The sequence below is a fragment of the Argentina anserina genome, chromosome 3 (assembly GCF_933775445.1).
Source record: "Argentina anserina chromosome 3, drPotAnse1.1, whole genome shotgun sequence".
Taxonomy (NCBI): Eukaryota; Viridiplantae; Streptophyta; class Magnoliopsida; order Rosales; family Rosaceae; genus Argentina; species Argentina anserina.
The window spans coordinates 14,428,368-14,447,688 of NC_065874.1; the positions used below are offsets into that span (position 1 = coordinate 14,428,368).

Below are 19,321 nucleotides of genomic sequence, written 5' to 3' on the forward strand. Positions count from 1 at the left end.
CAAAATTGGAACTTCACTCTGCAATTTCAGAGTGAAGCTTCACTCTGGATAGTATTTCTTGCGGGGTTTTTCAGGTGCAGAAGTCTGTACCTTAGCTTAAGGTATGGATTTTCATTTTTTGCCAACTTTCTGATCGAGTTTTCATACATCGTCCAGCTCTTAAGTAATAACGTATAGAACACCTTTACAAATTTTCAGTCAATATAGTAATCTTTAAGTCACTCAAAACTACGTTTTCTATTATACACATGAACGGTTCAAGTTCGGCAAATTTAATCCGTTCGTTGATTTAAATTAGTTAGATACCTTAACGATTACCAAATTGACTGAAATTTTACAGAGGTGATATATACGTTATTACTTAAGGATTGGACGGTGGAGATGTGAAAAATCGATCGAAAAATGAAAATTCGTACCTTAGCTTAAGGTATGAACCTCCGCACCTGAAAAAACCTCAGTATATATATATATATATATATATATATATATATGGCTCTTCAGGTGCGGAAATCCCGATTCTAGAGATGGCAGGCCGCAACGGCGCGGCAGCACAACCGCGCTATCCACCTCCCGTCTATCCCATATGTGCCGGCCGGAGCTCCATCGGCAACCTATGACGGCTGAAATTTGTAAAAATCAAGTTTCTGGGCCGATTCCGACAATTTCGCGATTTCGGCCGCCGTGGGTCGCCGATGGAGCTCCGATCTGTACAGACGGGACCACCTAGAGGTGGGGAGTGCGGCTGTCGTGGTCCGCCCCGCCGTCGTCAGAATCGGCAAATCCGTACCTTATGTAAGGTACAGACGTCCACACTTGAAAATTCTCCTATATATATCAACTTAATTATGCTTTCCGGCCGTCGTGGGTCGCCGATAGAGCTCCGACCTGCACAGACGGGATCACCTAGAGGTGAGGAGTGCGGCTGTCGTGGTCCACCCCGCCGTCGCCAGAATCGGTGAATTCGTACCTTACGTAAGTTGTGAACGTCCACACCTGAAAATACTCCTATATATATATATCCACTTAATTACGCTCTCCCACTTAACCAACAAATTGGTCTCTTCTCTTTTTGTATCGTAAAAGAAACGAACTGTTCTCTCTTATCAGTCTTATTTTATGCAGAAAACAACTTATTTGTATCCTTGTTGAACTACAAAGAGATGCCATTTTTTCGTAGAGTAAGTGTTAGGGAAGTTCTCCATCATTCGAGTGTTTTCAGTAATGAGGTTTTCGTTCGTAAATTTTTTTTTTGACGGAGTTCGTAGATTCTTTAGCTTCTATGAATGACCAAGATGTCTATACCTTCTGATGATCGATATAGTGAACGTGAACGTGATTGATTAGGCTCAGCAGAAACCATGAGATGACCTTCATATATAAATTTCTAAGATATTGAGTTTCAAGGAAAATAAGTCACTACCAATTCAAGGTGGATGCTGCGGCCATTTTCCACTGTCTCAAGAATCTCAATATAACAAAGGGTCTCCGGCCTTCTTTTGGTATACATCTCTAATCCTCATAATAATGCCAAATTACTACCAGTAGATCGATATAGTTCAGTGAACGTGATTCATTGCCTCATTGAATTGGTATGCAGAAAAGGACACCATGAGTTAGCACTGATAAGTCGACGAATGTGATTCACGAGTTAATACGTACTGTTTTATGATTTTCGTCGGTGCAGAATCGATCTTCAGTATTTTCAACAATTGCAAGGGATTGATCGAGTAAATTTAGAGAGGATAGTCCGCGCGCTAAATTTTAGGATCGCCTCGACAAATTAGAGGTTTCTTATATCTTGATAAAAACTAGGGATTTGTTCATGTTTTATGCCTACAAGCAAATGTATCATGCATACAAAAGAGGTGTTTCATGCATATAATCTCAGATACTGTTGAAGACTTGGAGAAGTTCTCATTAGACGAGCTTATATATGGACTTGCATATATTATAACTACACGACCACATTGATATGCAACTACAGGATGCTGATGCTACAACTGTTGAAGATTTTTCAGCTTCTTCACAAGAAGGATTCAAGTTTCAGAGTCACAGGCATGAGTTTGACTATTTACGTTTGCATCCGGGGCCTCTCCGATAAACAACTTCACGTACAACGGTAACGCCTGCACAGACCTTATATTATATGATTTATATCTAAACATAGCATACAAGGATGTATAGTATTATTAGCAATTTAGCACTTCTACTTTTGTTTTTCTTTTGGTTTCAAACTTCAAATTGATCGAGTTGTACGTGCTGAAAAGTGAATGATTTATTTGAACTCCTTCACCCCAAATCCCCAATCCATTTGTAATTAATTCACGAATTCTCTCTCCAATCTGGCAATCTACATAGGCTTTCATTATCCGACTATGAATTTATGAATCTAACTTTGTAAGAGATGAATCAAAATCAAGGACAATTAGCTTAATGTAATCTTATTCTAAAAAGCCATACTTCACAAGTTTTCTTTTTGATAATTGAAGTTGATGCTTCACAATTACATTCTTTTGAAGATTCTTAATTAATATAGTTACAATTGTATAAATTCATATGAGTGTAGGTAACGTTTTTTTTTTTGAATTGACGATACTGTGATCATATAATAGAATAGAAATGTAATATGAACATAAAACGCCCTCTAGAGTCTCGAAACAATAGAACCATGAGCCATTTAAAAAATAACCTAAAACTAACTCAATGCTCAAGGCATTAAAGCACAAAATAATTATAACCAGAAAGTCCATGATTAACGTGAGACTAATTAAGTTAAGTTATTGAGGATCCGGACTTGATGTAAACTAATATAATAACGTCATATTATGAACGATGAGATAGCTCAATAATCAACTATCTACTTATCTATGGATAATCAACTTTTAAAAGATTTCTTCGGTCATCAGCTTTTTTTATAAAGGGAGCGTCTTGATCAATTATATATAGTCAGTGTACCAATAATAAAAGTGGGGGCGAATTGAACTAATTAACTAAGTGGAAACTTTCAAACGAACCAATTGGATGAATTTGAAAATACCGATTAAATTTTAAGGCACTAATCCAACAATTCATTTGAAAGTCTTCACGTGCTCATTATAGCTTATAAGGTTCTCATTAGAAATTTTTCCTCAAAATTATCTGTTCCAGATTAAAGAAGCTAAACACGCACATAAAATGTCTCAAACGAAATCTACGTTTAATTTTAATCAAAGCATCAGCATATTTTCCTTTTGGCCAACCAGCTTAAAACTTAAGCAGACATCTTACCCTGGATAAACTGCAATGCAGCTTTGGAAATCAACTGTGCGACTCTGAGCTTCTCCTGATCGAGAATAGAACCAAACATCAAATAAGCATAATGCAAGATGCAAATCAAGGGTAAGAGACAAAATTAAATATCAAACTCCACAAGCTTGTGATTATATACATACATGTCATATCCACAATGGAGCGCCACAGCTCCACTTTGAAATTAGAGTACGGGGCTGCCGTATTTGGATATCAAACTTCACAAGTTTATGATTATATTTTGTCTGTACACTGTTCATTCTTATAATATTTTCCTATATAAATTCTTCCTTATAATTGTCTCCCTGTTATTTGCTCCATCGATCTTAATAAAATTTGGTTATTGAGAACAATCTATGCTCCTATTTTTAAAATCAAAGATTATCATTTTATATGATGTACTATTTAACAAAAGAAAAAGGGAGCATTATGTTACGCACCCGAGCTCGGAGAGTCCAAGGTTTTCAATAACCGTACTACCCTTCCACTATAATTAATGTCCCAAATCGACGGCGTCATGAGTTGGAACGATGTTTTGTGTTATGGACTTCTGGTTCTTCTCACTGTACAAGTAGCATTCGTGTTTTCTCCTGATAAGTATTTCATGAACATGAAAATTAGTTTGCCAAGAGGTCTTCTGATGCCTCATAGATAAGGTCTCACTGATATTAGTTCAGTCTCTATGCGCATGCATGTCCTTAGTTATGGAGTTTTTTAGTACATGAGAACTAAGAACATACTCTTTATGATATTTTGGTGCTTTACCCATCATCTAGTTTTTTTTGGTGAAATTGACCCTGCTATAGAGATGTTGGGTTGGAATATCAGAGAATGGCGCGGTGGGTTTTGAAATTGGAATTTGGGTAAGAAAGATGAGATTGAGTTTGAGATCTGATTCCATATTTCACTGGGTAAGAAAGGAGTGGCATAAAGATTATTAGGCTATCAGATCTCAAAATCGACACCATAAAAAGTGAGATCGATGTTGGCGGTGCGATGGAGGCGAAGAGCAGAGAAAGATAAAAAAGAAATTACAACTTGATTCTTGACAAATCGAAAGGGAATTGAGTTGGAAATGAGAAAGGAAGAATGAATTCCTGAAATCGAAGGTTGGGTAGTTCACTGGTATTTGACGGCGGCGTTGAGTCTACGATAGTCCTTCACCGCTTCAATTTCAATTTGTTGGAGGATGAGTATGCATGTATGGTTTTCTAGCATGGAAAGGTTGAGGAGAGACGGGAAAGATAATGGTGGGAGAGACGTGCTTCGATCGTGCTTGACGGCCACAGTAGGTGGCAGCGATGGCAAGAAACAAAATGGATTCTGGAAAATTGATCAAATTGTTGGGGGACAATAGAAAGCTTCTGTCATAGGTAGTAACGTCGACGATTTGTAATACTAAGCCGTAAGGGCAAAACAGCCCCATATGATTCCATGTTATTCAACCATAGTAAAAAGATTAATTAAATGACCAATCTTAAAATGACACGTAATAGGACAAAAACCAGGTTCTCCGAGGTCGGGCTCATTCCATAATTGGCCAAGAAAAAGAACCCTAGTCGAGACTAAATTCTCATCCTAAATATGCCACTGACAATGATGTACAAATTTTAGAACTATGCATATTCTATAGAATTTCAGAATCGAATTGTCAAAACCTGTCTATGCTACTTAGAGGTCACAAAATTTTTAGAGGACGTCATATATTCTATATACGTATAATTTAAACAAACAAAGCGCAAGTATCATGCATACTTGGGAGTTAGGAAAAGGGATGACTGTTGGTGACATGCAAGCTCACGAGGCTTCATCCTCATGCTAGACCTAAGGGAATAAAGGGATATAATCTTGCATATCTCTGCTATTATAACTAGAAATTCTCGTTTAATATTAATAACTTCACAAAAAAAATTATCTGTCTGAAATATTCATATTAGAGAAAATGATAAATTGAATTAATAATATTGGAAATGGTTAAAAAAGTAAAATAATAAAAGAAAAATAAAATATACATAAATTAACAAAAGATTAAACAAAAGGAAGTTGAATCCGTGCATAAAGGCTAGTATTTAGGTAATAGAAGCGGATCTATGTGCAACCATGAGTCCACCCGAGAATTTTTGTAAGTACTTTAACATGCACATGTTCTTCGATAATGAATGCCTTGTAGGCTTGGTACGTTAGTTGGTTAAGTATAATTAACTGGATAACCACTTACACCAAGTTAACTCCAACTAGGTTAACAAAAAATGCTTTTACTTCTTCACTGTCTTGATTTCTTCTTCACTGTGTATGGTTTTGGATCTATTATAACCTTATAGCATTCCTTTGCAAGATTGCGTGGTATATATTAGTGATTGAATTCTTTTCTCGCCTCTTTTTGTTTTTACGTAAATTAAATGGTTTCAGAAATAACTCTTTCGATATAGTGATCAGTTGAACGATAGTTTTGGACAGTTCTTATTTTCTTATTTTTCAAACTCAATAAAGTGTTTACCTAATGTATTTTAGCCTAATATTTGCCACATTTAAATTTTCTTAACATTTTTATTAGAAGAAAAAAAAAACCCAATCTAATTTGAATCTTGGATCCTTTAGGTTTATAAACAATTTGGTAGAATATATATTCATTCTAGATTCTCAAAGTGTTTGGCTTCTGATCGATCGAGAATTATAAAAGCAGACTAAAAAAAACATAAAACAGAAACTGATTGAACCTGGTTACTGCGTCGCATGCAAACAGCCTCCGACCTCGCTTGGAGACTTGCGGTGAATCTAAACCTCCGTTTGGGATTTTTCACTACGGAAGACAGCATCCTCCACCTCCCTCGCGCTTCCTCCGACGAGTTCTTTGCCTTGGCGTCGAATGAGCTCTCCATTGATATCAGCTTCACGGCTTCAGACCGTCTTCCTACCCAACAGATCTAGAATATGATTAAATGAATAGAATCTGAAAATTTTCTCCAGAAACCCTAAAGAGTTGAGAAGATGGGTCCCTCCTTCCTATCATTTTTTTTTTCGTTTTTCTAGGCACATGGCCTGAAGATAATTAAGGAGTCTTTGTTGTGATTAGGCACAATCCGCACATGGCCGAGTGGCCGACCAACTTTGAATCATTAGTCATTGACTTACTTTTCTATTTGAGTGCGATTTTGCGAAAGGAAATTTGTCGCCACTCCGGTATGTCCACCACATGCACACTTTCGAATAAGATGCCAATATTTTTTTTTTCTACATCTAATTAAAATTAATTATCTCCTATGTTATTTTTATAAGTTTTTATTTCTTCTAATTCTAATTAATCAATTAATTTATTTTCTTTTAAATCTAACTAAACCATTCAGCCTACTATTTCTTTTATTTTAGAAAAAAGATCGAGCTTGGTTTATTGTAAAAAAAACAAATCATTAACTAGACCCTAGACTACTAAGGACGGTTAATTTAAACTCCAAACTCAACAAGTTTTTGTTAGTCTATCGCATCAAATTTAATTCATTATATTGAGCCTTTGTTCATCAACAGCAAAACAATTCCACCCATTCTCTTGTAAAAAAAAAAAAAATTCCACCCATTCAATGATGGTCCGTCAGGTAGAGAATAGAGATTAGGGTATGAGCATTATGAATCAAGTAGAGACATTGAATAAGGAATAATTGATATCGAATAACTGAGGAAGAATGAATTAGTGGGTAGATTGAAGGTGATTAATCACCAAGAGGGACTAACTATATGTATTGACTGTGTTATGCAAAAGTCCAAAAAAACTCTGAAGTATAAAGAACACGAGAAATTTTTGGATAATTAATTAATTAGAATTATAGCAAATAAAAAAGAGAAATGTAAAAGTAACATTTAAATTAAATAGTTAACCCTAGTTAGATGGTAGAAAATAATGTGGCATCTTATTAGGAGGAAGGTGGGCATGAAGTGAAGTGGGCATACCAAAAATGTGCAACAGATCTGTATCCCCATTTTGCGCGATTTTATAGATACAACTCGATAGAGAAAGCTTGAATGCAGATACGATTTGGAATCTCATCTGTAGTTACTTAGTTCACTATGGCTGTAGTTAGACGTGAAAGCTGTGAATGCAGATACGATGTGTTCTTGAGTTTCCGAGGCGAAGACACTCGGAAGACCTTTACCGATCATCTCCACACGGCGTTGGTCAACGCCGGACTCAGCACCTTCAGAGATGAAGATGAGCTTGAGAGAGGTGAACATATTAGGGTGGACCTGCACAAAGCCATTCAGCAATCAAGAACTTCTGTAATTGTGTTCTCAAAAGACTACGCGTCGTCCAGATGGTGCCTTGACGAGCTTATCATGATCCTTGAACGCAGGAACAAGACCTGCGGCGGCCGAGACCACCGCCATGTCGTTTTGCCCGTGTTCTATGATGTTGATCCCTCCGATCTGAGGAAGCAGACGGGAAGTCTTGCAAAAGCATTTTCCAGGCACCAGAAGATGGAAGCGTCAAGCAAGGTCGACCGATGGAGAGAAGCACTGCGAGAGGTTGCAGATCTATCCGGAATGGTGTTACAGAATCAAGCTGATAGGTATAGTCCAATTACCTTCCACTTTCTTGACTAGCATTTTTCATAAGATAATAGAGCTGATCTTTGATATCCTAAAAAATCAAGGGCTAGTTTACCTAGTTACATTTCTACTTCACTTAACAAGTTTAGCTAGTTATAAACTTATAATTTCTACTTAGTGAATGGAGTTATATATACTAACAAGTAACTACATGTCGACTTTCTTTTTACTAGGCACGAGGCAAAGTTCATCAAAAAAATTGTTAAAGTTGTTGCTGACAAGTTAAGCCGGACGCCCTTAAGTGTTTCTCCTAATCTGGTTGGGATTCTTTCTCGATTCGAAAGAATTGACATATGGTTACAAGATGAATCAATTGATGTTGGCATACTTGTAATTTACGGAATTGGTGGGATAGGGAAGACAACCATTGCAAAATTAGTTTACAATTTAAATTTTGAGAAGTTTGATGGGAGCAGTTTTCTTGAGAATATCAGGCAATTCTCGGAGCAACCTAATGGCTTAGTTTGGATGCAAACAAAACTTCTTCTTGATATTGGGAAGAAGGCGCAAATACACAGTGTTAGTGAGGGCATTTCAAAGATTGAAAAAGTCTTGCGCTCTAAAAGAGTTCTTCTTGTTATTGATGATGTGGATGATCTGGAGCAACTAGAAGCACTGCTTATGATGCATGATAAGTTTTGTCGCGGAAGTAGAATCATCATAACAACTAGGCATGCAAGGTTGTTGCATGTTGATCGAGCTATTGAGGTCTATAAGCTTGAAACTTTGGATTTCAACGACGCATTGAAGCTGTTCAGTTGGCATGCTTTCGGACGACACCATCCTAAAGAAGGTTACATGGAACTTTCAGAAAGGCTAGTACACCACAGCGGAGGTCTTCCATTAGCTCTTAAAGTTTTTGGTTCTTCTCTATCAAGGCAGAGCATAGACGTATGGGAAAGTGCATTACAGAAACTGGAAGTAATTCCAAATGGTGAAATCATGAAGAAACTCAAAATAAGTTATGACTCTTTACAAGACAGACATGACAAAGATTTGTTCCTCCATATTGCTTGTTTCTTTGTTGGTAAGGACAGAGATTACATTGTTGGAATACTAGATGGATGCGAATTCTACACAGTGGTGGGCATTCAGAATCTTATTGATAGGTGTTTGGTAACCATTGATGGAGATAACAAGGTGCAGATGCATCAAATGATTCGTGACATGGGAAGAGGAATTGTTCTTCTAGAGTCAAATGAACCCGGAGAACGTAGCAGATTATGTCATCCTACACATTCTTTCAAAGTATTGGCAGAAAGAAATGTAAGAACTACTTGATCCATTTATGTGCATGTTTTTTTTTTTCAATGTCCATGTTTTTGTTGCGATGCATCCATCAGTGGTGATCGAATGTTTTATTCTGTTTTGCATTAGGGAACAAAAAAGGTTGAAGGTCTTGTCTTGGATATGCATAAGCACCCTGCATTCACTCTTTCACGAGATTCAGATGAGGTAGTACTCTTGGAAACCAAAGGATTTGTAGGGATGCACAATCTAAAAATGCTCCAGCTTAGTCATGTAAAACTCACTGGAAGCTACGAGGAACTCCCACCGGGGCTAAGATGGTTGTGTTGGTCTAAATGCACTTTGGCCTCTATACCGAGTGGCTTTTCTTTGGATAACTTGGTTGTTCTTGAAATGCACTATAGCGGTTTGAGAAAAGTCGGGAGGGGAAGCAAGGTACATGCGGTATATTATCTTCGTTTCAGCTTTCCTTTTTTTTATGATGTTCGATGTGTGTGATATCTTTCGCAGGACTAACTCCATGTTCATTTTACATGTTTTATCAATTCCCATAGTATCTTCCATCATTGAAGGTCCTTGATCTCAGCTGTTCCGGTCGACTTACTGAAATAACTGACTTCGCGGCATTCCCTATTCTGGAGAGACTGATTCTTAAAGATTGTGCCAGCTTAGTTGGTGTTCATCAATCCATTGAAAAGCTAGAGAGACTAGTTTACTTGAATCTAGAGGGTTGCAAAACTATTCAGAAGCTTCCGGAAAACATTTCTATGCTGAACTCCCTGGAAACACTGATTATCTCTGGGTGCTCAAATCTTCATGAGTTTCCGGTAAAGCTAAGGATGCTTAAATCTCTAAAAGTGCTCCAAACAAATGATATTCCAATAAGTTTATTGGTCACTACTGAGGCCAGATCATGCCCAAAAGCAACCATAAATATGTTTTGGGCTTCTTTACCCTCTACATTAGTAGATTTAAGTCTTGTAGATTGCAATCTTTCTGATAATGTTTTTCCTAGGGCTTTGGCTAACCTATCCTCCCTGAAAAGCTTAAACCTAAGCCGAAATCCAATGCATAGCCTGCCGAGTTGCATCAGAGATCTCACCAGGCTCGATCAACTCTCTTTCTCCAACTGTAAGAAGCTCAAATCACTCATAGGGCTACCAAGAGTAGGAGAACTGATGGTGAACAACTGCACATCATTGGAAAAAATTTCATCTCAGTCATTGTCAGACCTGCCTCAGTCACTAGGTTTTTGTGGAAATGAAGGCCTAGTTGAGATTGAGCCTTGGTATAAGTTAGAACCCCTTGAAAAAGTTGACGAGGAGATGATCAACCTTTTAGCCTTAACTGACTTGGATCCCAAGGAAGAGATAACGTTGCACACCATAGATGAGCAGAAAGTTGATTCTGGAACAATGTATCCCCTCCAGGTCTCTCTCTCTCTCTCTCTCTCTCTCTCTCTCTCTCTCTCTCTCTCATGTCGAGTCTCTTGTTGCATCCTATAACATTGATTGTGATTTCTATGGCATAGGGACTCTATGAATTTGGGATATTCCACACCTTTCTTCCTGGAGACCAGGTTCCAGGATACTACAGCCATAAAAGTAATGGGACGTCAATATCTTTTACTATACCATTACATCCTGATCGAAGGATCCGAGGATTGAATGTCTTCTCTGTCTATGAAAATTCAGATGATGTTTCTCAACTCATCTATACGGGTGTTAACTTACCTAATCCAATCATAACTAAAGTCATTAATAAGAGCAAGGGTCTGAAGTGGATCTTTGGCCCAACATTCTACGGTATTCCAGATAATGGAAAAGATATGATTTGGCTAAGTCACTGGAAGTTGGAGAATCAACTGGAGGGTAACAATAAGGTGACTGTCTCAGTATTTATGGAACCTTGGCTTCAGGTGAAGCAGTGTGGCGTCGAGCTTGTGTATGAGCAGGAGAGGAAGAGCAGCTACGACAGCTCGGATCCTTATTCATATGTCATTGGAACAGGGTTTTCAGAAGAGCAGGAGGTGATGCCAGGAACATACTTCCTCTGCCCTAGACCTGCTTCAATGGAGAATTTAGAGTTGTGTAGGTCAATTTGGTTCACAAAGCTCATTAGGGACTCTGAAGAAACAGGTGTCACTTCCAACATCTTTATCTATGCCTCATGCTTGATAGAGGAGGCTATGAGACACTTCCAATTCATTCATTCTACATTTCCTTTTATGAAATTCCTCTGATTAGTTTACTGTTATTTATGTGTTTTAGATAAGGAAGGGGAACAAGAAGATCATCACAACAAGTGCTGTAGCAGAAGCTGCAAGATTCTCATTATGGCATTATTTGTCCTTTTTTTTCTGGTCACTTTCATTCTCTCCCAGTCCTCCCATGGAGAATTGTGACCTAAATTTATGTTTGAATACTTATAATTTGGGGTAAAGGTTTTTTGAAGTCCGGTTATTACCAAATGCAATCTGTTTGGGGTACCTATATCCTAGCAGATGTAATACAGTTGTTTTTGTACATTTCCTTGGTTCTGTGCTGGGTTTCTCATTCTATGGCTTTCTTCTGTCATCTATGACAGCAATCTGTAATGATTCTTCTGTTCCAAATATAATAAATGCAATGAGTGAATTTAGCACTAAATGGCTCAACCCTGCAAATTACATCTGATCACAACCGTGGGATAATGCATAAAGCTTTCAGCTTCTTGTAATCTTGTTTCTATTGATAACTGCATATCTTTTGTATTAATGCTTTCGTTCAAGAGACCTTACAAAACGAAAAGGGTAGAAACCGGAATGACACTGGACGTATCACAGGTTTTCTGGCTTCAACCAACATCAATCATTGCAACAATGTTAAAGAAAAAATTAAATTACTCGCAATAAATTTCCATTTTCATATGTCAATTGAACTGTATATATCCTGATATCATCTTGGCCAAACAGTCTTAAAAGTTGGAATAGGAAGGCTTTATCTAAATCAAATCGATGATGTTATGTTCATACAACAGGAATTATAAAAATAAAAAATAAAAAACATTTTTTTTGTTACAGAAAAATTTTGGGTCTATGGCATGAACTCTAACTGTTTTATTTTCTGGCTTTCCCTTTTCTGGCCTTCGCAGGCCCTTTGCCACTTTCCTGTCAATTACAAAGTACCAATGTGTAAGCCCCAGAAACTCATAAAGATGATTAAAAAATGGACAAACTATTGATCTCACAAGTACCTTTGAATACAGATTCCAGGCTGTTGGACCTGATAAATTCTGCCCAGATTTACTGACATAAACCTGACAGAAAACACCAGAGCAATTTTATAAAAAGGTTTACAATACACAGAAAAGTATTAATGTACATAAACATCAGGTTGTATGTGAATAATCTCTGTATCACTCTTCTTCAGTAAGCAGAAAATGCAGGATTTCACGGAAATAGTATTTTGTGATCGATGGCAGAAGTCAATAAACCCCCATGAGCGATCGTAGAATGCCCATATGTATCTAACATCCAGTAAAGACAAAGCCAACTTGCTACTGAATTACTAAAAAAAACAGCAATATGTAGTGTTTAAACATTTAGCTTTCAACATACCTTCCTTCCACCAGATGTATACCAACGACCACCTGATTGTCGACTAGCTTGGCCACTTTCAGGTGTGCGCCATTCACCCGAAGATTGTACATTTTCTTGAATCCGTTTTTTGGACTTATTTCTCCCCTTATTTGTACTCTTCTTGACACTACCTTTCTGTGTTGCTTTACCTTTTGGGTTCACCCAGCTATTAGAACCATGCAAGACATCTTCAACATTTGATATCTTTGACATATTTTGTCTCTGATTCACTGTCTGTTTTGAAGCTTCTCCAGTGCTAAATTGACCCCTGAATTCACATTAGGAACATATGATGCTGCAAGTCATATAACATTCAGACGAAATTTGAAACCAAAAACAGCCTCAATACAAGGGAAGAGTGTGTTACAACTTACATGTAATCAATAACTGATGCACCATTTTGTTGATTTCCACTGACATTAACAGCACCCAAGGGGAAAAAGTTTTGCAACCGACTGCAGACTAAATTTCGAATCTGTGGATCACTGTGGAAAAAGTAATGGTGGGCAGGTGGAAGGGGATCAGCCACATTCCAGAATTGTTCAACATCTTGGCCACTAGATGTCGTTTTATGAAAATTCTTGTTTGTGTGACTAGTTCTATCCTTTGCAGATTGGAAGTATTCTTGACATGCCTCATCTAAAGTAGGTGTTGGAATATTGAACTTCTTGATCGGACTAAAGCTTTTCCAGAAATCAACATCTTCAGGCATACTTGTAGATGCGTTTTTGTTTGTTCCACTAGTAGATGCAGAATGGCCTGGGTTACTGTGTTGCTTCTTTGAAGATGAATCAAGCTTATAATTAATCCTACTGACACTATGACTAACAGAAGGATCATCAGAATCAGAATCAATTAACTGAAACCTACGAAGCGGACTGGTAGTCAACTTTGGAAAAACAAATTCTTTGCGGCTTGCCTCCAAACTCACAGAAGCTGGGACATCTGAAATGTGATTCTTTTTCTTTCCAATGCCATGGTAGGATGACTGAGATGTTAAAACCCCATTTCCACGTAATGAGACTTTAGAACTACTACAGGATGTTTGGTATTGTGTTGACCGATGCACATCTGCCACAAATTTGGAAGAAATGAACATATATTATGGTGTATACAGACTTCATCTCGCTCACGTACTGACCACACACAAAAACAACAAAAGAGCTCACAATCTGAAAACAACAATCAACTGCAACTAGACTTTAATGAATTCGGAATACGAGTACCCCTAAAGTTGAAGCGTTCCAGCAAACAATGCTGTGAAGGGACATATTACAATATAGCACTAAAACAGAAACGTAAGATTAATAATATTTTGCCAACCAAAATCATAAATCATAAATTGCAAAACACAAACTATGTATGCCAATGACTGATCAACCATTCAACCTGCCTGCATACAGACATGAATTTTACAAAAAACAGTAGAGTATACTTAGCAACCCTAACATTTAACCCAATTGCTCCAAAACCATTGCTTTACCATATCAAGTTTCTTCTTATACACTATTACTATCCACACGCATTGCAACAGAATTTCCCTATACATTTCACCTTGCGCGTTACCGCAACCCCCAAAATTAACGAACTCAAATTCTTTGTAAATGAATCCACTACATCATTATACCCATTACAATCACATTACATCTGCAATCTGAACAAGAATACTAATTTCTTAAGCTCATTGATTATTGCTGCCTTATCTTCATATTTCAGAAATCAAAAATAAGATAAACCCTTAAAAAAATTAGAACTCTACTTCCTCCCCCAAATTCATTTCCCTCATTTCTTCCTCACAATTCTATCAATCAACATAAAAATACCAACTTTCTCAACAAGAAACTCCAAAACCTAATTCACACTCAAAAAATCAATAATCCATAATCCAAAACAACAAGGGAAAAGGAACAAAGGAAGAACCTTGAACAGTCTCCTCGGGAGAAGAGAAGTCTTCGATGTCATCTTCAATGCTCCAAAACGGCGTCGTCGGGAGCTCCCGCTTCTCCGGCAGCCCACGCTTCAGCCCACGCTTCGGCGGCTCGATCTGCGGCTCGATCTCTTCGTCTACTTTAGCTTCAACCGGGGACTCGGGCGGAGGGGCTGTTTGGAGCTCCGAATCGAACCCGAAATCGAATCCGAGAGAGAAAGAAGGAGGTTCGTAGTCGGCGGCCATGGAAGGAGTTGGGTCTGAAATTGGGGGGAGTGGGAGGGTTTTGGATTTGTAGAGTTGGGGATTTGAATTTTGGGGGAAAATTTTGGCGGGATTATGTTTTCAGATATTTAAGTAAATTTAAACTTGGAAATTGATTTTTTTTTCTTGGACTGGTAATAAAATTAGGATTGTGCTATTAATACACTGTAAATCTGTAATGCATAAGCCAAATCTAAACTCCTACTCAACAAAAGTCATGGAAAAAATTGATTTGAAGTTTTGAACAACATATATGTAATCTTGTAATTAATATGAGAAATAATTATATATACTCACCACATATCTCAAGTGACGTACCCCTAATGTTATTGGTTCATTTTTTATTGTAATTTTTTATATTTGATTTTTATATGTAAATAAACTTTTACTATTTTCACCGCGGGTATATTAATTATATCATGACTTAATATAATTGGTTTAATACACCACATGACATCTTTCGCCCAAGTTCTTAAAAGTTAAAACCAATTCAATCACACTCAAACCCAAGTTCTTAACAGATGACTTAAAAGTTAAAACTCAATTCAAACACACTCAACCCCCAAATTTACTAGCTATTAGCATCTTTCGCCCAAGTTCTTTAAAGTGATCGAGCACTTATTTTGGCATGCGAGCAAGCTCGTAGAGGTGGCCCTTGTAAGGTTTATATCGAAGTAGTGCTGTTTCTTTTGTTTGTTCCACTATTGTATATGGAATAAGAAGTTATATAGATCGATGATCCATTGATCCCACTGTTTCCACTGTCTATATAGCTTTGGAGTTCATCCACACTCTCAAACTGGATGGAACTACGGATTAAACCCTGATATCCATCATGACACATGAGTGGAGCACCTGTAGTTAGCTGAAAAAAGAAGATGCATGATTCCCAGCTCCGAGCTGTCCCAGATAATGGCCACCACCTAATCTTGCTGTATCCCAACCAAGGTGGCATTAGGTGGTTGTTAGCTCTCTCGTCTCCTCTTATGACATGATTAGTGAATCCTATCTAACAGATACGCACATGTGCATGGTTGCGGACTTGGGGGTATTGGTTAGACAGGTCTATATCGAACCTCAAAGAAAATAGTGGTGTTGGTAAGAAAAAAAATTAATTAACTTTTCACTAGAAGTTTGGAGATGAAAAATTTGGAGATTTCCAACTTTCCATACTCCTAAATATCCTAGCTAGAAGTTTTGTTTGATAGTTGATACTGCAAAAGTAGACGAGACTAGATCCACACCAGAATTAATGGAAAACAAAATTGTGTGATTAGTTTACATCTACGAGTTAACATCTAAAGAATTTACAGAACTGAGCAACTTTTTTACAATATTGACAACATAATTATACAAAGCTAGAGGTAAAATGATCATGGCCGATTACTGATCGATGATATCATAATCAATTGACCTCAGGAATGCTCTGAAGGACAGGCCTCCACGGCCGCTGATGATCAGTCTCGTATGGATCAGCACTACTACTAACGCTAATGATCAACTGCGCCAAAACCTGCTGCACAGTCATTTCCTTCAGCTCCATCCTACCCATCAACTCCTCAAGCTGCTTCTTCGTCATCTTTATCTTCACTTCCGAAGCTCCTGGTAGCGGAATTTTTGTCTTCGAAGAATCATAAGAACCAAATTCACCACCATCTTCACCTCCAAGAAGCCCCTCTTCTTCTACTACCACCTTTGTCTTCCTCATATGCTTGTGATCTCGATCATCATTTGCCAGAGACCCCCAATCCTCGCCTCCCCAATTCACCGACGACGACGATTCCTCGTGCCTCATACAGTTCCCCATGTCTTTCCTTCTTGCTCTTTGGTTTATGCTTTGGTGATATTTTCTGGGAATAGAGAACGAGCTACTCTGTGCTCTGTGGTTTATATACACGAGCAAAGAGAGAGGAGGATGACGATTATGAAGGTGATGAAGATGAAACTATGCGGGGGGAGGGAAAAGGGTCAAACCTAATTTGATGACATGTTTTCCGACGTGGCAGGCGGTGGGAGAGTTTGACCTCATCGATTTGGCTATGGTGGTGGGTTTTGGCATCTTTAGGACAGAGGATTGGTTCCAGCTGAACATGCATGATCCCATTATTGGATACTCGGCTTCGATCAATCATCTGATTGACTACGTAGTTAATTAACTACAGTAGTAAGATGAACTTACTTACAAGTATATTAACCGAAGAGGTCAAGATTCTGACGTAAGTGCAATTTGGGTTTGATCGGAATAACTTGCTAGCTAATGACCAATGTTTCCTCCTGATTCCATTCCCACTACTTGTTACCTAACTTGAACCGACACCAAATCTACTCATCTACCGACGAGCAACTCATGGTATTAAGTTAATACTTACATTAACAATAGCGTAATGTGTATTGTTATGTTATAGGCCGAATTCTCATTGATATTTATTACTTAAACAATCGTTACGTCTGAAAATTTTACTTTTATCATAATGATATGTTTGTAATGCCATAGGTATCAATTTACATATTATTATTGTAACGGATATTATTATCGTAACCACATAAAATAAATATACTGAGCATGGTAATTTTAATTAATAAATTATTTGTCGGTGCATGTAGATATGTGATTATGTAATTAAGCATACGGTTGTATACTTTAAAAGAAATCAGGTGTGAAAGGGTATTTGGGATGGGATCTTAGGTGTGAACACGAATCAGCAATCGGAATCTTTCATTTTGTGCCAAGTAAGTGCATGCCCACCAAAAAGGAATCCTCCAATCCCTTCTCTGTTATTTCACGTGCGCGTTTTTCTGTCCCTGATGACTTCTTCTTCTTCTTCTGGTCAATCACTTACATCCTGAATAGGTATTAAAATACCTTTTAGAGCATATCATCACCAAATTATGATCATCTTAATATAAAATGCTACTTTATATGTTCACCTAATCCAAAGGGTTTCAAATATGGATGCTATACTAGTATGCTGTTTTCCTTTGTCATTAATCCTCTTCTTAATTTTTCCTGTCATTTGTTTGTTCTAACTCAGACTTAAAATGTGTTGTACGTCTTTTTTAAGAATTATTATTGGTAGGAACTGAATTTTACACTTCTCATATTATACAGTAATTCACATTTCTATTTCAATCTTCTCTATTTTTCTTTTTCTGATTAATTTAATTTTTAGCAACATGTGTTTCGTTTCTCTTTTAACCATTGAACCAAATAAAGAAATCAGTGTGAATAATAGAGTAAAATAGATAGTTGCAAGTTTCAATCAACAATTAATATTGTACCAAGGACATATATATATTTAACCAGTTGCTTATTGAGATACCAAGATTGCTCCTCTCCCGATATTTCTAACAACACTAATAACATTATAGCATAGCTAGAACTGTTAAGTTTCAACGAGAGTGATCTTGATTATTTATGAACCATGCATCCCTTTAGTAATCAAGTCGTTTATTTTAAAACAACTTGTCTTCTAATGACTTCCTAATTAGGTCGTATCAACATTTCTACTCATACCGATGCTATAGCCGGCGTCGGTGAACTATATATATAATACATCATTACTGATGCAAGACTAATTAAAGGAGCGCCAGTCTTCTCAACGAATATGAAAACATGTAGGCTATATATATATATAGATATATATAAACATATAGTAATTAGCCCCTGTTAGAGACGCAAAGTTCAGATCTGTACCTCATCACCTTGTACGTATGCATGGGTAGCTAACTAGCTGTATATATAAGCTGCATTGGGATATTGTAGTTTGGTGTTCATGGGTGAGTCTAATTTCTAAAGAGGCTTGTAATTTCGACCTTCACGTTCAAAAACGATCGTGGTCTCCATGCTATAGCACCTAGCTAACTTATTTGCTGCGTTGTTCCAAAAACCCTACCAGATGAATGAGATGATTCGCTCACGTACGAAATTTCAACCAGATTGTCGACAAAAGAGGGAGAACCGAGACTGAGAAAAAGGGAAAGATTGTTCTGTTGTATGAAAGCAAAGAGAGTTGGGCTGGTTGGGTCTTGAATTTCAAAGGAGGAAAAGAGCTGAGCTTAGGCTTTCTCAAAGCCTAAAACCAAATTCATGTCTTTAAATCAATAAAAAAAATTTAGAAAACATTTCCAAAAAAAGTCACAAATAAATTATACTTTCGAAAAATTATCGATCGACACTAGTCGATATGATCAGTCTATATATTTAATGATCTCGTAAAAATTTCATCCGATTTAGACATGGTTTAACCGTCCGTACCTATCGTTAACCAAAAAAGTTGTGTTTTGACATATTAAAACTTCATTGACCGGAACTTTGACAAATGAGTTTCCTCGATTTGACCGCGCATTCTCAGTGATAAAAATTATGTGATTTCAGA

General features: G+C 37.3%; 5 protein-coding genes across 6 annotated transcripts in view; 2 read left to right on the plus strand and 3 right to left on the minus strand.

The window, feature by feature from the left end:
- The window catches only part of LOC126788965 (polyadenylate-binding protein-interacting protein 4), a 52,648-nt gene that overhangs the window by 19,681 nt on the left and 13,646 nt on the right, over positions 1–19,321 (plus strand). The window lies entirely within an intron of this gene.
- Positions 1,895–6,319, minus strand: LOC126788968 (putative calcium-transporting ATPase 7, plasma membrane-type). Its single transcript, XM_050515006.1, has 3 exons — positions 6,006–6,319; positions 3,268–3,322; positions 1,895–2,126 (listed from the first exon to the last, which is right to left on the minus strand). Exons 1-3 carry the CDS (start codon positions 6,165–6,167, stop codon positions 2,068–2,070), a joined length of 276 nt encoding a protein of 91 aa, XP_050370963.1. The 5' UTR covers positions 6,168–6,319; the 3' UTR covers positions 1,895–2,067.
- Positions 7,230–11,771, plus strand: LOC126788962 (disease resistance protein RUN1-like). 2 transcript variants are annotated; one of them, XM_050514996.1, is made up of 6 exons: positions 7,230–7,847; positions 8,061–9,153; positions 9,265–9,579; positions 9,690–10,565; positions 10,667–11,273; positions 11,406–11,771. In XM_050514996.1, the coding sequence occupies exons 1-6, from the start codon at positions 7,348–7,350 to the stop codon at positions 11,537–11,539; spliced, it is 3,525 nt and encodes a 1,174-aa protein (XP_050370953.1). In that variant the 5' UTR covers positions 7,230–7,347; the 3' UTR covers positions 11,540–11,771. The 2 variants fall into 2 exon arrangements, with proteins under 2 accessions (XP_050370953.1, XP_050370954.1); XM_050514997.1 differs by having other exon boundaries at positions 9,265–9,570; positions 11,406–11,770.
- LOC126787125 (uncharacterized) lies at positions 12,058–14,927 on the minus strand. The gene is made up of 5 exons (XM_050513055.1): positions 14,675–14,927; positions 13,129–13,825; positions 12,734–13,022; positions 12,370–12,432; positions 12,058–12,283 (listed from the first exon to the last, which is right to left on the minus strand). The coding sequence occupies exons 1-5, from the start codon at positions 14,925–14,927 to the stop codon at positions 12,233–12,235; spliced, it is 1,353 nt and encodes a 450-aa protein (XP_050369012.1). The 3' UTR covers positions 12,058–12,232.
- Positions 16,201–16,776, minus strand: LOC126788967 (uncharacterized). Its single transcript, XM_050515005.1, has one exon. It carries the CDS (start codon positions 16,750–16,752, stop codon positions 16,351–16,353), a length of 402 nt encoding a protein of 133 aa, XP_050370962.1. The 5' UTR covers positions 16,753–16,776; the 3' UTR covers positions 16,201–16,350.